Source organism: Hoplias malabaricus, chromosome 1, assembly GCF_029633855.1.
Source record: "Hoplias malabaricus isolate fHopMal1 chromosome 1, fHopMal1.hap1, whole genome shotgun sequence".
In the NCBI taxonomy this organism is placed as follows: domain Eukaryota; kingdom Metazoa; phylum Chordata; class Actinopteri; order Characiformes; family Erythrinidae; genus Hoplias; species Hoplias malabaricus.
The window spans coordinates 42313176-42329041 of NC_089800.1; the positions used below are offsets into that span (position 1 = coordinate 42313176).

At 40.6% G+C, this 15866-nt stretch overlaps 1 protein-coding gene across 9 annotated transcripts in view; it reads left to right on the plus strand.

The window, feature by feature from the left end:
• arhgef12a (Rho guanine nucleotide exchange factor (GEF) 12a) overlaps nt 1-15866 on the plus strand; it is a 50222-nt gene that overhangs the window by 14344 nt on the left and 20012 nt on the right. For 6 of the 9 annotated variants that reach the window (XR_010801787.1, XM_066662883.1, XM_066662848.1 and 3 more), the window contains 8 exons: nt 4073-4093; nt 4792-4895; nt 7599-7655; nt 12063-12161; nt 12965-13014; nt 14693-14750; nt 14859-15058; nt 15716-15793. Coding sequence is in view for 7 of the 9 variants with exons in the window: in XM_066662883.1 (XP_066518980.1) it covers nt 4073-4093; nt 4792-4895; nt 7599-7655; nt 12063-12161; nt 12965-13014; nt 14693-14750; nt 14859-15058; nt 15716-15793 (667 nt within the window). In the remaining 2 variants the exon portion in view is untranslated. The remainder of the gene's footprint in view (nt 1-4072; nt 4094-4791; nt 4896-7598; nt 7656-12062; nt 12162-12964; nt 13015-14692; nt 14751-14858; nt 15059-15715; nt 15794-15866) is intronic. The other 3 variants (XR_010801791.1, XM_066662896.1, XM_066662874.1) reach the window with 2 other exon arrangements.

The following is a 15866-nucleotide window of genomic DNA, read 5'->3' on the forward strand; positions in this document are numbered from 1 at the left end:
TACCATGTAGCTCCCAGTGCACAGTTCCTGTGCTGATGTTAATAACAAAGGAGCTTTGGAACTCTGCAGATATTGAGTTAGAAGAGTGTTGGCAACATTTACCCACAGTGTGCCTCAGCATTCGGTGACACTGCTCTGGCAGTGAAATTTCATAATGAAACATGTTACAGCAGTGGAATCCTATTACAATACCACACTTAAACTTTCCCACTTTTTTTTTTTTTGTAGATTGCATGGATAGGTGCTTGATTTTATACACCTGTGGCAAAGAATGGTATTGAATGAACGTTCCCGTTCAATCCTAAAATTATTATTTTTTTAATATTATATAGTACATTTTGGAATTCAGTGATTAGGAGGTGAGTCAAAATACTATTGCCATGGGTTGGGCATTTAATCAAATTAATTGAAATCGACATTCAAGAATTCTAATTGGCACAATGTCTATATCGATTATTTTTATTCTGTTGTGTCCCCACTGCATATTCATGTACTGTCCCTTAAAAACCATGCTACCAAACTGTAGTCACATGATTCTGCCCCTATCTGCAACATGGATGCAACCTAAACTCAGAGGCCGGCCAAGCAACTCGAGCAACTAGTACCAGTGAAAAACACAGCATCTGTGGTTTAGTTGTGTTTTTTTATATATAAAAATTCTATTATATATTTTTTATTTTTATTATTTTTTTACACACTATAATAAAGACGACACTGAACATATAGATGTCAAATGTAAATGCTGAGAAAAAGAGTTTTCAACTATTTTTCAACATCTCCCAGCAACATTAGATAAAATGTCCCATATTTAAAAATATTCCATATTCAACATTGGAGCACATTTACAGTACAAACCTCATCACTGAACTATGAGGGTCAAAAATAAAAAAAACTAAATATTCATTCATTAATCGTGGTCAAATATACAATTCATCATGATATTGATTTGAACTCATATCACCCAGCACTATTTGTCTGCATATTCTCTCTGTGTCTATATGTTAAAAATAATATTAATCATTCTTTTGTTAAACATTCTTGAAGGAAAGTTCTACAACGCTGAATGTAATGTAAGTTTTTCCAATTTATGGGCCAGTGTTCGTTTTAGTCTCTGAATTGGATGATTACAGTTTTTATTACAATGCATGGTTGTCTTAGAAATGTGATGCTTTTGCTTGGGTAATAACAGTGAACTGTTATGAAATTAAATGTTAAATAATTTTAGATTTTTTTTCTGTTTTCCTACTGCTTAGAGCTTTCTTATGTAACATTGTGAGCTTGGTCATCAGTGCCTCCCCTTACAGGCTGTTTTGACTCAGTCTGGGCAGCTTTTTTCCATAGTTACACAAAACTTCTGTTGAGTAGTGGAACCACCCCTTCAGGGTACTCCCTTTTCCACGCTTCCTGTGTCCTGCTGACCACCCCCAACCTACACTTTGCTCTAGCTTACGTCAGTAAACTGGGTACACCTATGATAGGAAAGTCCACTCACGGTTTGAACATAGATTTGGTGCTCTGTACTGTGTACTTATTCACTTTCTGTGAACTGTACTTTTAGTATGAGCTTCTGTCTGTATGAGAACAACAGAGTAGACTTCACAGTCTACTAGGCTGCTGGTGCTCAAACGTTGCCCTCAATGTAGGAGAGGTTTGATGTGAAAGTCATGAGCCCTAACAATACTATATTACCACAATATCTGATCCTCAATCTAATTAGATTAGGAATCCTATTTGTGATATGTTGAGTGTTATATAATGATTAGGCTATATTGCCAATTCATTTTTGTTTTTGGGGGATCATATTGTTTTGTGACAGGACCTTGACCAAGTTACATGTGACTGTGATTTTGGCTATTTTATGTTGGATTTTCTGTCTTATAGAAGGCAAATTTGTGATTTGCATCAAACACTGAAAGTGCAACACATTACCATTCAATCATATGACAACCTCCGTATTTGTTGGAATTATGTTTTTATTGTCTAAACCTGTCATAAAACAACTTCATGCAATCGTCCATATACAGTAGTGAATTTTCATGCCTGATGTTCACAGAAATGTGCTTGTCACTATGAATGATTCAAATGAAAGCGAACATCAGACAAAAAAGTTGTGATTATTAGCCAAGCAACTTGCTTGTGCTTACTTTTCCATTTCTGCTCTTTAGCTGCAGGCTTCAGGGAAACATACCATGGAACTTATTACATGCACACACATAAATGGCCCATTCAGCTCCTTCGGACTGCTCTCAATGGGATTTTGTGTCACCAGTGAGGGCTCATATGAAGGATAGAAGGCAGTCTTGGAGAGTTTGTTGCCTACTGGCTAAAGTTTAGAGCCTCATGTTCATGAATTTTGGACAATAAAAAGAAAAATTCAATGTTGAAAATACTTCAGAGTTCACATTGATATGTTTTCATTTTTGTGGACTGTAATGTTAAAAAGCCAACCCTGTTGGCATACATCATTTATTGTTAGAAGGGTCAGGCCTCAATCTGAGTAATGTCCCCAGAAAGACTTCTCATTGTGAGCTGACTTTTTTTTGTCAGGATTGCTGACACATTGATTGATGACTGCACAACGTAGTCAGGAAAAGACAATGAGCAACCCCCCCCCCCCAAACTTACCTGACTGTCTTGCTAATATTTCATGGTATATATGGTTCGGCGGTGACCAGAGGTCCTCTTTTCCCTGGACAAGTACTCTTTTTGGGACCTAAAAGATGTGTGTGCAAGGGGTCAGAGAGATGAGAGCTGAATTGGGACACATGCTGCTTCATCGCTGTAGGTCCACAATCCACCGTGGTGCAGCTCTGTTTTACTGGCGCCTCAAGCAGGAATGTTTTCAACATTGTTTGAGGTCTTTGTAGAATGTTTCTGTGACCCGGCCTTTTGTTTTCTACTATATATTTAACAAAGAGAAATATTTAGTCACCATTACTGACTTTCTGATGAGTAATTTACATCTGCACAGCTTTTTGTTAAACTTGCTTGGTTTTAGAAATTTTCAAAAACTTAAATGTGATCTTGGACCTTTCTTGCAGACGAGTTGCTTTAATGTCATCTCAACATGGTGTTTCAGTTTTGTAGCTTTGTATGAACAGAACATAACAGGCTTTCCATGATCATACACACACTGTCAGCAACTGACAAGAAAAACTACTTTTTATTATTTGTTATTATTGTAAACAAAGACATAGATATGAAGCACCAAAGCTTCTCCAGACCTTCCAATGACAAGTGTGTTCATTTTGGGCTTTCCTGTTTTTGAAATGCCAGAAATACCTCTGTGACAATGGCTATATGGCTAATATCGGTCCGGCTAAACTAGGCTTGCCTAGTTTCTCTTTCTTCTAGTCAAAAGCACTAAGGGAACAAGAAGAGCAGTGCTACAGCCTTTAAGAAGTACATTCACTATTTTCTAATCATTTTAACACAGTGTCTCTTGTTTAATTCACCCTGAATTGGGTAGTAAAATTACCCTGTGGTGAAGAAAGTCCAGAGTGAATCACTTTAATAGTTTATGTTGAACATATTCAATGGAGAATGATCAATTAAGTGGAATGCAGAGCTTTTAGGGACAGGTGTGAGGCAAATGGTTGCTACTACTCTGAAATGTATTATTTAAAGGATCAAAATGATCATGAGCAACTGAATATGATTTCTAGCTGTGCTGTACAGTATTAACTGCCTAGCTATCTGTGTTTTAAACTGACTGACAGCGTGGATGACACTGCTATTACAGCAGGAGGTAGCATTAAATAATACTTCTTGATTCCCCATGAAAAAAATATAGTCTTCAGAACAATGCAGCATGATCCCACTGAAGTTGTTGTGAATCTCCACAGTATGAGGTGGCTGCTGTGAATGCCTCAGGCTTATCAAGCTTTGTATAAGTAACACAATTGTGCTGAAGAGTCTGTGGTGCACTCATTAAGAAGTGAACTTATGGGACTAAGTATTTAGTCAAGCTGGTCTTTACATATGTACTTAAAAGATTATATAAATGACCTTGTTGTGTTTGTGTTTTCGTGGGATGTAGTTTTCAACCTGCTTTTTCTTCTTTGTTTTGCAGATTTCCAAAAAAAGCAAACAGGTAAGAGAGTCATTTTTAACTAATGCCCTTTTGCAGATTTGGCTTTCCTGAAGAACAGCTGGCCAGGTGGAGCACATGGCAAATCGTTAGCAAGCACATGCCATACAGTGGTCCTCAGTCAGGCAATGTCAGCCATACCAACAAAGGGCCCCTTTTGCTGTGCAGCCCATCACTGCAGTGACTGCCCTGGAAAACAGAGGACTCATACACAACCTGCAGTTTAGGAAGAAGCTCTGGCCCAGGGCAGAGCAGGACATGGTCTGCTTGGCTGGGCTAGGTTTAGTTTGAAGGCAGTCTTCTGTCTACTGGTAAAATGACAAAACTCAGTCTGCCCAACTTAACTAAGAATAGATTCCCATGGTTGGCCATTTTAGGTGGGTGTCTTTCTCTCTAGGTTCTGGTCAAGACGTCATTGATTTTATTATTATTATTATTATTATTATTATTATTTTTTTTTTTTTTTTTTTTTAAGGGAGCAGTTGTGGCCTATTGGTTAGAGAAGTGGGCTTAGGACCACTTCAGTCACCATGACCACCAGTCCCTCAACATCCATGGCTGAAGTGCCCTTGAGCAAAGCAGCTAAACCCCAAATACTCTGTGTGCCAAGGGTTTTTTTCCCTCCCCTTTTCCACTTTCTCTTGCTTTTATCCAGAACCCTACCAGACCTCTCACCTCCCTGTTTTTTTCTGTATTTGCAGAACCAGTAGTATCCTCAGCAGAGACCATCCCCCTGACAAGAGGTCAAAAAGTGACAAATCATCTATTCCTCCAGGAGTGCATGACTCTACCTTTGACTCCACAGGTACAACATCTTACTGTTAGTATACAAAATGTATGTATGTATGTATATATGTATGTATAGAAGCCAAAAGGTGTTATTTATTTTCTTTTAATTTTATTATTATTATTTTAATACATTTGTAGTGTAGTTTAATTTATGTAGTTTAGTCTAGAATTACATTGTTGGATTTGCATTTACAACATTTCCAAAAATTATTTTGACTGTTACTTTGACCAAAGTACCACAAATTATTATTATAAAAAACTATTGAGTTTCTGGCTTTCCAGTTAGCTTCTTTCTCCTCTATGCAATTGGTAAGGGACGTGAATTGAAAATGGTATTTTGCAGACAATCTCACAAACCTAATTTATGATTGTAATTTTGGATCTCATTCACTCTTTGGCTCATCACTTTTTTGTTTCATTCAAATGTGCTGATGAAAGGCATGTTGTTTTGCTGAGGAAACTGAAGTGCTTTGACTCTCAGCTTCTACAATGGAAACGCTTTTTCTCTGTGCAAGGCGCACACATGAGCTTGTGCTTATCCAGTGGCTGCTGAAGAGCTGGCTTGAACAGTTTTATGATTCAGAGTTGCTGACCATAAAGTATGCATATGCTCCTGGCCCCATTTTTGGCAGTAATCAGACATTATTACAGATGGGGAATTCTTTTTTTTTTTAAATCAACTACTCAGAAGTAGAAAAGTTAAAGAAAAAAAAAGGAGTTCTGCATGGTCATTCATGGTGGTTGTAGTTTTTATGATATGATAAAGTCTGTGGACAAAGCTTAAGAATGAAAAACAGTTGTAAACAGAATTGATGAGAAAGCATGCCAGTGTACTTGAAAGAGGGGGAAGGAGACCCTGAGCTGTCAGTAACTTGATAATTTAAAGTAATTGATATTAGAAAATGTCTCTTTTTACAAATAGACTTTTCTGTATTGAAAATCTTGCTACAGAAACAAAAGTGACAATAGCCTAAGTTGACATAAAAATTGTAAAAGTTTATTTAATTAAGCAATATTGTAATGCAAGGCTTATTTTAAATGCCCTCCTCATAATTTGCTATTCTTTACTTTCAACATTGTTTTATGCTTTGGGTAAACTGCAAGAGACACCTGCAGATGGTTTAATGTGCATGCACCTTGTGGAGTCTATGCCTTGTCCATGTAAACTTTTAAATTATAATCTTCTTTCTCTAGTAATTAGTAGCCTTCCCTTAACATTGAACTTGTAATTGAGTCAGCAGATTGTTTATACTAATTTGTCATGGAGTAGCCTATTCCTTTTCTGTACTTTCCACATTTCCTGGTTCATGTATCTAAACCATCTTAAATTCAGTGTACTCCCTAGTGCTTCATAATTTTATTCTCATTTCATTCTGATGGGTGTTGGCTGAATTTGTATTCAATGCGAGACCTGTCCAACAGTGAATATATGGCAGACTAAACACTGCTGACTAATTTAAAAAGGCACTGATCAAGAGCTATTTCCTTTTCCAGAATTAGATATGTGGTTCGTAATTCCAACACATCAGGATTGAAAGCATCATCATCTCTAAGTGGGCATCACCTTTTCATTTGCAGCATGTGCCTCCTTTTTTCTACTTTGGAGAAAACAAGCAGGAAAAAAAATGTAATGAAGAGATCAAGTCTGCATGTCCTTGGAGTGGTACTTGAAATGTTGTGATCCTATTAGAATATTCTAAATTTCTGCATACATATGACTTATAATATCATTGTTGACAATCTGCGGTTTGCTAAAGATCTCATGAACAGTCCAGAAAGCTATTGGAAAATCAGAGCAGAGAAGCGTTGTCTAGAAAAAGAACAGATAATTCCAGCAAAGAACCTTATTCCGTTTTTTTGAAACATGATGATTACAGTGTCATGGTTTGGGCTTGCTTTGCTACATCTGGGCAAGGACATCTTGCTATCATTGAGAGAATGAATTCTGAAAAATGCCAGGGAATTCTAGAGTTAATATCATAGGACTTCTCTTTGTGAACTGAATCTTGGGAGCACTGTCATCTGTTGTTCTACCAAAAATGTTTCAAAAAGAATATAGGTGGTGTTTTGGAATGGTTAAACCTACCAACTTCTCAGAGTTGAAGCTGTTCTGTGCAGAGGAATGGACCAAAATTCCTCCAAGCTGAAGTGCAGAACTGATTACTGGATATATTTAGTTTCAGTTATTCCTGCACAAAGGGGATCAGAGTAGACACAAACTAAGGTTCACAATATTTTGTGACTCACTGATATGTAATATTAGATCTTTTTTGTTAAATAAATGACAAAGATTTATATATATATATGTGTTTTGTATTTTTAGGGGATATTTGTACAGAAATTCTGAATGAATCACAAACATTGAAGCACCACTGTATGCTCTGATAACTCTTACGAGATACTCAGCAGTGGTTTAATTAAGAAAACTGATAATCTCTGAATCTGAAATGTGTTTATGATTGGACATGTAGGTGGGCCCACACTGCTCACTCTCAAAACAGACATCTTTTTTATGATTATTTTTTTTAGCTGTAACCAAGTAGTAATATAATAATAAGCCTGCTGTTAAACCTAAAATTAAGATATTTATTTCAGTGGGGTTGTTCAGCCACTCATTTTGTTACATTTTCCATTTGCATTATTTTCCCATTGTCATTCTGCCATTTGTCTTTGTTTTCTCTGCTGTTTGTGTTGCATTGCTCCATGGGGGGTGGGGCAGAAGTACTGGTACAGAAAAGTGGATGTGCAGAGGCTGAGGGAACACCTGAGTCCTGTGGTAAGATGTTTCTGCTACTTCTGGGCTGGTGCTTTTTTTTGTCTCTTGGCCTTTTCCCTCCATTTAGGTATTTGATAAATGCATCTGAATACCAAGTTCCTCCCACTGCTGGCTAAGTTGAAAAAGAGATTTTTGCTGAAGTGACATATGCTACCTTTTTTTTTTTGGCTAATGGCTCAAATGCTAGTTTGGTCAGAAAAACTGTGAGAACCAACAGAATATTTTCTAAATCCATCTTGGGACACAGCCTAGTAACATCTCCACCTGCACCCATGATACCTAGTGATTTGTGTCAAATCCTCAGATTTCGTTCCAAACCTTCCTGACTGCCAAACTGCGGTAATTTACTTTTGTTTCTTTTTCTCCTTATGAATGTCTTACAAAAATATTGCATATATTTTTATTGCTTTGAGTAATATTAAATGCAAAAAACTAAATCTTCCTTAAGGCAAACCAGATGGGAGCAGGCAACTTGTGATGCTGGTATCTTGGGAGTTTTTGCCCTGCAACTAGAGATGACATTGCATGTTTAGTTTCAAATTGCATCTGTATGCTGCCCTACATCTTTAATTACCCATAATGCTTCTGATCCTGTCAGTTAGGGACCTCTGAAGACTGAAGACTAACTGGCACAATAGGGGAAAACTGCTAGGAACTAGATTGTCCAGGGTTAGGGTATCTGGTTTGGACTAAATCAAATATCCTCTTGGGATAAAATTAATCCGCAAACTGCAATCACTAACGTGCAAATGAAAATGAGAATGAAAGGGGTACAATCAAGAAGGAATTAGAACCATATTTATTCCATGAATCATGTAGCCATTGTTGTTCCCACTAGTCTTTGCTGATGAAAATACAAATTATTTGCCCTATGGTTCCTGTGTTGTTTTTACCTCTCCATTCATTTTATTCAATTCTGGCATTCACAGGGTGAACATGGTTTTTAAATTATTGTTCTTTTTATTTTGTTTATCCCTGTGTTTTGCCAAATTCTTTCCAAAATGTTAGATTCCTATACCACTTGTCATTCTTCGACAGTCATGAAAGTCTTTGGGAAAAGAGAACAGGCAGAGAATATCCTGAAGAAACACATACTGGTATTTATAGACTGTGCTATAACTGTTCAGAAATTGTTATGCGATTCTTGAAGTTCAAAATTCCATCCCATCCATCCATTATCCACCGCTTATCCGGGTCCGGGTCGCGGGGGAAGCAGTCGGAGCAAAGAAACCCAGACCTCCCTCTCCCCAGCCACCGACGCCAGCCCCTCCGGGGGTATACCGAGGCGTTCCCAGGCCAGTCGAGATATATAGTCTCTCCAGCGTGTTCTTGGTCTGCCCCGGGGCCTCCTCCCCGTTGGACATGCCCGGAACACCTCTCCAGGAAGGCGTCCAGGAGGCATCCGAACCAGATGCCCGAACCACCTCAACTGGCTCCTCTCGACGTGGAGGAGCAGCGGCTCCACTCCGAGTCTCTCCCGGATGTCCGAGCTTCTAACCCTGTCTCTAAGGGAGAGTCCAGACATCCTATCAACTCATTTCAGCCGCTTGTACCCGCGATCTCGTTCTTTCGCTCACTACCCAAAGCTCGTGACCATAGGTGAGGGTTGGGACGTATATTTGAACGGTAAATCGAGAGCTTTGCTTTTCTGCTCAGCTCTTTCTTCACCACAACGGACCGGTACAGAGCCCGCATTACTGCTAACGCTGCACCGATCCGCCTGTCAATCTCACGCTCCATTTTTCCCTCACTCGTGAACAAGACCCCGAGGTATTTAAACTCCTCCACTTGAGGCAGGATCTCACTTCCAACCTGGAGAGAGCACTCCACCCTTTTCCGACTGAGTACCATGGACTCGGACTTGGAGGTACTGATCCTCATCCCTACCGCTTCACACTCGGCTGCAAACTGGTCCAGCAAGAGGGATCCTGAGACCACCAAACCGGACACCCTCCGCCACTTGGTTACGCCGAGAAATTCTGTCCATAAAAATTGTGAACAGAACCGGTGACAACGGGCAGCCCTGACGGAGTCCAACTCCGACTGGAAACCAGTCGGACTTACTGCCAGCCATACGAACCAGACTCCTGCTCTGTTTGTACAGGGACTGGATAGCTCGTAACAAAGAGCCCAGTACCCCATACTCCCTGAGCACCCCCCACAGAATACCCCGAGGGACACGGTCGAATGCCTTCTCCAGATCCACAAAACACATGTAGACTGGTTGAGCAAACTCCCATGCACCCTCCAGGATCCTAGCGACGGTAAAGAGCTGGTCCTGTGTTCCACGACCGGGGCGGAATCCGCATTGTTCCTCCTGGATCCGAGGTTCAACTATCGGTCGGACTCTCTTCTCCAGTACCCCCGCATAGACCTTACCGGGGAGGCTGAGGAGTGTGATCCCCCTATAGTTGGAACACACCCTCCGATCCCCCTTACGGTTTGCCAGAAACTTCTCGGAGCCGACCGAAAGTCGTTTTCCATGTTCTCACCGAACTCCTCCCACACCCGAGTTTTTGCCTCAGCGACTGCCGAGGCTGCGAGCCGCCTGGCTCCTCGGTACCTGTCGGCTGCCTCAGAGTCCCCTGAGCCAACCAGGCTCGATAGGACTCTTTCTTCAGCTTGACAACCCCCCTCACCCGGGGTGTCCACCACCGAGTGCAGGGATTGCCACCCCGACAGGCACCGACAACCTTGCAGCCACAGATGTGGGATGTGGGAGTTGAAGATCTTTCTGACAGGTTCCTCTGCCAAACGTTCCCAGCAAACCCTCAGCACATGTTTGGGCCTGCCAGGTCTGTCCGGCATCCTCCCCCGCCATCTGATCCAACACACCACAAGGTGGTGATCACTTGACAGCTCAGCGCCTCTCTTCACCCGAGTGTCCAGAACATATGGCCGCAGGTCAGATGATACGACTATAAAATCGATCATCGAAATGCGGCCTAGGGTGTCCTGATGCCAGGTGTACTTGTGGAGACCCTTATGTTCGAACATGGTGTTCGTAATGGACAAACTGTGACGAGCACAGAAATCCAATAACTGAACACCACTCGGGTTCAGATCAGCGGGGCCGTTCCTCCCAATCACGCCCCTCCAGGTCTCACTGTCATTACCCACGTGAGCGTTGAAGTCCCCCAGCAGAACAATGGAGTCCCCAGAATGAGTGTTCTCCAGCACTCCCTCTAGGGTCCCCAAGAAGGCATGGTACTCTGAACTGCTGTTCGGTGCATAAGCACAAACAACAGTCAGAGCCCTTTCCCCAACCCGAAGGCGCAGGGAAATTACCCTCTCGTCCACTGGGGTAAACCCCAACGTACAGGCGCTAAGCCGGGGGGCTATGAGTAAGCCCACACCTGCCTTACGCCTCTCACCCTGGGCAACTCCAGAGTGAAAGAGCATCCAGCCCCTCTCGAGGAGATTGGTTCCAGAGCCCATACTGTGTGTCGAGGTGAGCCCAACTATATCTAGTCGGTACCTCTCAACCTCGCACACCAGCTCAGGCTCTTTTCCCACCAGAGAGGTTACGTTCCATGTTCCAAAAGCCAGTTTCAGTAACCGAGGATCGGAACGCCAGGGCCCCCGACCCCGACCACCACCCGATCCACAATGCACCAGACCCGGATTACTACCTCTCCCACAGGTGGTGGGCCCATGGGAGAGTGGACCCATGTATCCCCTTCAGGCTAAGCCCGGGCCGGACTCCATAGGTGAAAGTCTGGCCACCAGGCGCTCGCCAAGGAACCCCTCCCCCAGGCCTGGCTCCAGGGTGAGGCCCCGGTAACCCTGCTCCGGGCAAGGGAGGCTGTGTCCTCGTTATTATATTTTTCATTCGTGTCTTTATGGATCACTCTTTGTCTGGCCCATCACCTAGGACCAATTTGCCTTGGGAGACCCTACCAGGGGCTATTGCCCCCGACAACATAGCTCCTAGGCTCACGCAGGCACGCAAACCCCTCCACCACGTTAAGGTGGTGATCCAAGGAGGAGAAGTTCAAAATTGTTTTATAAATTTCAAATTTCAGACATCAGGTGATGTGCAAGTGACTTCTGACCTGAGAAAGAATGAACACACATTTCAGCTTCCACATTGATTCAATTGTGTTCAATTCAATGAATGGGTCACCGATTAAAGTATAAGCTGCAGTAGGCTTGCGATGAAGCCTGGCAACAGTTTTTCTCAGTATAAGACTTGATTCTCAGCCACTTTAATGTGCATCCTACATTATTGTCTGCTTCTCCCTCTCTCCTTTTTTTTCTTCTTTTCAATTCTCTCTCTCTTAATCTGTGTTTGACTTTCTTCTTCTCTTTTGTTAGTTTTTTTTTTTTTCCCTTCCTTTTGATATTTTGTCCTTAATTTTTTGTAACCTTGCGTGCCTGTGTTTGTTCTGTATCTCCCACACTCAGGCCTGGTTCAGAGATGTGTGATCATTCAAAAAGATGAGAATGGCTTTGGGTTAACAGTGAGTGGAGATAACCCTGTGTTTGTACAACTGGTCAAAGAGGGTAAGTGGACACGCTAAATTCATTTCTCTCTCCCCCTCTCTCTCCCACTGCACTGTGAGGGAATGGATGTGCTGTATTGTTTCTTGTGGCTGTGAACTGTACTGTACCCTCAGCAGGCAGCTCTGGGACTGGGGGCTGATGTGGCTTGACAGCAGGTCAGCACAGGAGCTGATATGTTGTGAGCACTGCCAATTAGAGGAATCCAAGGAAGCCCCACGCAGAGGGAGTAAAAGAGAATTGGTTGAGCACTGTGGAAGGTCTTTAGCCATTGTGATTCATGCTGTGACAGCCAGCGTTAGCACGCTTTTTCCAACTTCGTTCAATACATAGACTTTCCCTTTATGTAACACAGCACATGGAGCATGGGGTCACATTGATTGTTGTCCCAACCACTTTGAAGCTGCTTTGGGGAGAAAATGCTTTGTAATGCATCTTATTTCCTGTTATAATACAGGTGTATTTAATGCTTGTTGATGGTGTGTGGTGTTTCTGATGTGGCAAAGAGTGGGAATCATTGTGTGTGTTCGTGTCTTTTTAATGACACACTCTAATGCTGCTCCCTGTAATGTTGTTCTCAGTGTTATCCCATAATCAGCAGGCTTTGAAGGGTGGAGCTTTCAGTGGCTCCTGCTGTTAACCCTTCTGTGAGAATCGACTAGAACATGATGTTCCTTTCCCTCTCATTTAAGTATAGGGCCTTGTTCCCCAATGTGATGCTATTTCATGAAAGCAGTTTTGCCAAATAAAGAGAAGTACAGAAATATTTTGACAGATTTGCCTCTGTGTTCCTCCTCTTTCTGTAGATGGTGCTGCTATGCGTGCAGGAGTTCAGACTGGGGACAGGATCATTAAGGTTAGTGTATCATAGTGCAGGACTATGGATTTAACTATAGGTGGTAATAAGTAATGGAAGCAGTAAACATTTAAAACAAACTCTCTTAAAATACCTGAGATTTAAATGAGCATGACACTTTTACAGGTGGTCTTACATAAAAATATTGATAGTTATCTGTTCGTTCCCTATCATGTGTTATAAAACCACAGTCATGACATCTGCACTTTGAAAAGTGTGTGTGTGTGTGTGGAGGGGGTTGGAGGTTGGTAGGGGGCTGCAAGCTTGCTAGCACTTTTAGTCTAGGTCCTGAAGATCTAAAAGAAAAGGGTTTTACAACATGACTTAGAGACTGAATTCACCAGAAGAATATGCCTGAAATAAAGTACATGTTAAGCCCTATATGTAGCATACAAAGTCTAAATTTGGCAAATACAGATATTTTTTTTTTTTAAATTTAGTAAAAAAAAAAAAGTTTTTAAGTGAACACCATTATAATTTTAGTTTTGCTGTTAGTGTGGGAAAACCGCCACTATGTTGAAAATTAAACTAAAACACAATAGACAAGTTTTGGAAGTCCAGTTTATTGTAGCCTCAGCAGGCCTTAGAGCACTATTTACACTTGTCAGTTTTAGTGCTATTTTGGAAATCCATGACAGGAGTTATTTGATAGGCTGCTATAAATTGTATAAATAGATATCTGCTGACTTTAATCATCCCTCCTTTCTGCATTCTAACAGTAAAAAAACATGTACCTAGTAAAGGTCTTTATTAATATACCTAACATATTATTATTGTTCAAACATTTTAAAATCATGCAAAAGATACATTCCCTAGAAGCTAATTGTTTTTATTTGCAGAGATATGGCTACTTTTGAAAGAAGAATAGCTAGTGACTATAAGTAATTACTGATTTTCAGTAATTTGAACAATACTGGATCACATTTCTTAACTGAATTGGTGATGTTGGATCTGCCACCTGCTGGCCATATCTGTGCATAACAGCACACGCTGGTTTAGATTCAGAGTATAGTTTCTTGTTGGCAAATGAAGATTAATAGAAGTAATTGTCACTTAATCTTTGGATCTGTTTTGTGGTTATGTTTCAATGATGAGCAGACCCTGTATTTTGCCATATCCTGTTATTAAAATGTGTATCATAAATGTTACAATTAATATTCTAAACCATTCACCATGGTTTACTATATTATAAAGTTATGCTTTATAAAAATGTCGTACTTTAAGGAAACAAGATGCTTTATATTATATAGCTCTATTCCTTAAAATAATATAGCTATCAAACTTAAATATATATTTAAATATAATTTAAAGTATGTATGTACACTATGTATACCTTAGTAAAAAATATATTGTCTTAAATTGTCTTTTCATTTTTAATCATGTAGTAATGTACATATGCCTAGTCTGAAAAAGCATGAAATAAGATTACTTAATGAGAACAATTGTAGTTTATGAATTGCAATTGATTATCCATCACTACAATAATGCTGATATCTATTAGCCGGCCAGCAGCTTTTATTTAACATAAGCATCCTCACCATCCGCATGGCTACCATGTAATGAGGGTATATTAGTGTCCATGATATCATGTGTGTTTAATGTTCTGTAAAGAATAAATGAAATGCAATGCATTTAAAAATTTAGTTGAAATGGTTGTTTGTTTTGCTGTACATTTTAGGTTAATGGAACCCTGGTGACACATTCAAACCACGTGGAAGTGGTAAAGTTAATTAAATGTGAGTTATGTTTTTGTCTGAAATGAAGACTGTGGTGTTGCTTTTTAAAATACATTATTTTCGACGCTCTAGGGATATACACTGATTGTGAGATTTTACTCTCTACAGCGGGCTCCTATGTGGCCCTCACAGTATTGGGACGACCTCCTGGGTTACCCCAGATCCCTCTGTCTGAGGTAGATTTGAATCTAGCGCCTATAGAGGGTCATGCTGCATCCTCTGTAGGGTCCCCTCACTCACTGAGGCAGTTTGTGAGTGACCGGGAATGCAGTGCTGCAAACCGGGCCTCCTCTCCTCTAGCAACATGGGTAAGAACACTGCTCTCCTATTTGCTGGAAGTGTTTTCTTTTTTTTTCTTTGTGTAATAATTGTTCGAACTTTGTTAGCAGCACCCATACTCACAGGTGGTTGGCAGAACCTGGGGGTACCAGCAGCTCAAAACAAGTGTCAATAGCAACAGCAAAATAAGCTGTTTGGCAACCGCAGACAGGATTTGGCTAAATTTTATGGGCGCAACGCACATACTCAGCTCTACTGCTGATCCCACAAATGCATGTTCCTCACAAATGTGGCACCATTTTAAAAGGGAAATTAACAGGCTTTCCAACGGTATAAGATTTATTGCCAAGACGCTTTGTTACAAAAAAGAAATAATCTACCAAACAGAAATTTCCTTACTTTTTGTGCTAAGTTTAATAGCTATTTACAATTAAAGTCAGGAAGCATAATCTTTTGAGAGGGGAGGGAAAATAAATAAATGAAACCAACCAAGGTCGCCTTATAAGTTAACTATTTTAACCAAATCTGATTGAATTTGTCACTCTGAATGTGAATGTTAGCTTTTTCAAAATATAAATGTCATGTACAATGTAATGTATTGGGTTTGTTCTAACTTTTCAACTTACTCCTCCCTCCTGCCTTTTGTACATTCTACCCAACCCTGAATACATTTCTGGATCGTTCAGGAGGAGGCCAACATTGTGCACAGCTTAAAAGCAGACGCATTTCAGAGGATGCTGGCCAAAGAGCATCAGGAGTTACAGGTTAGCTGTCCATGTGATCATTTTGAGCATGAGCATTTGCATTTCAGCTTATTTCATTTTACAACAATAGTAC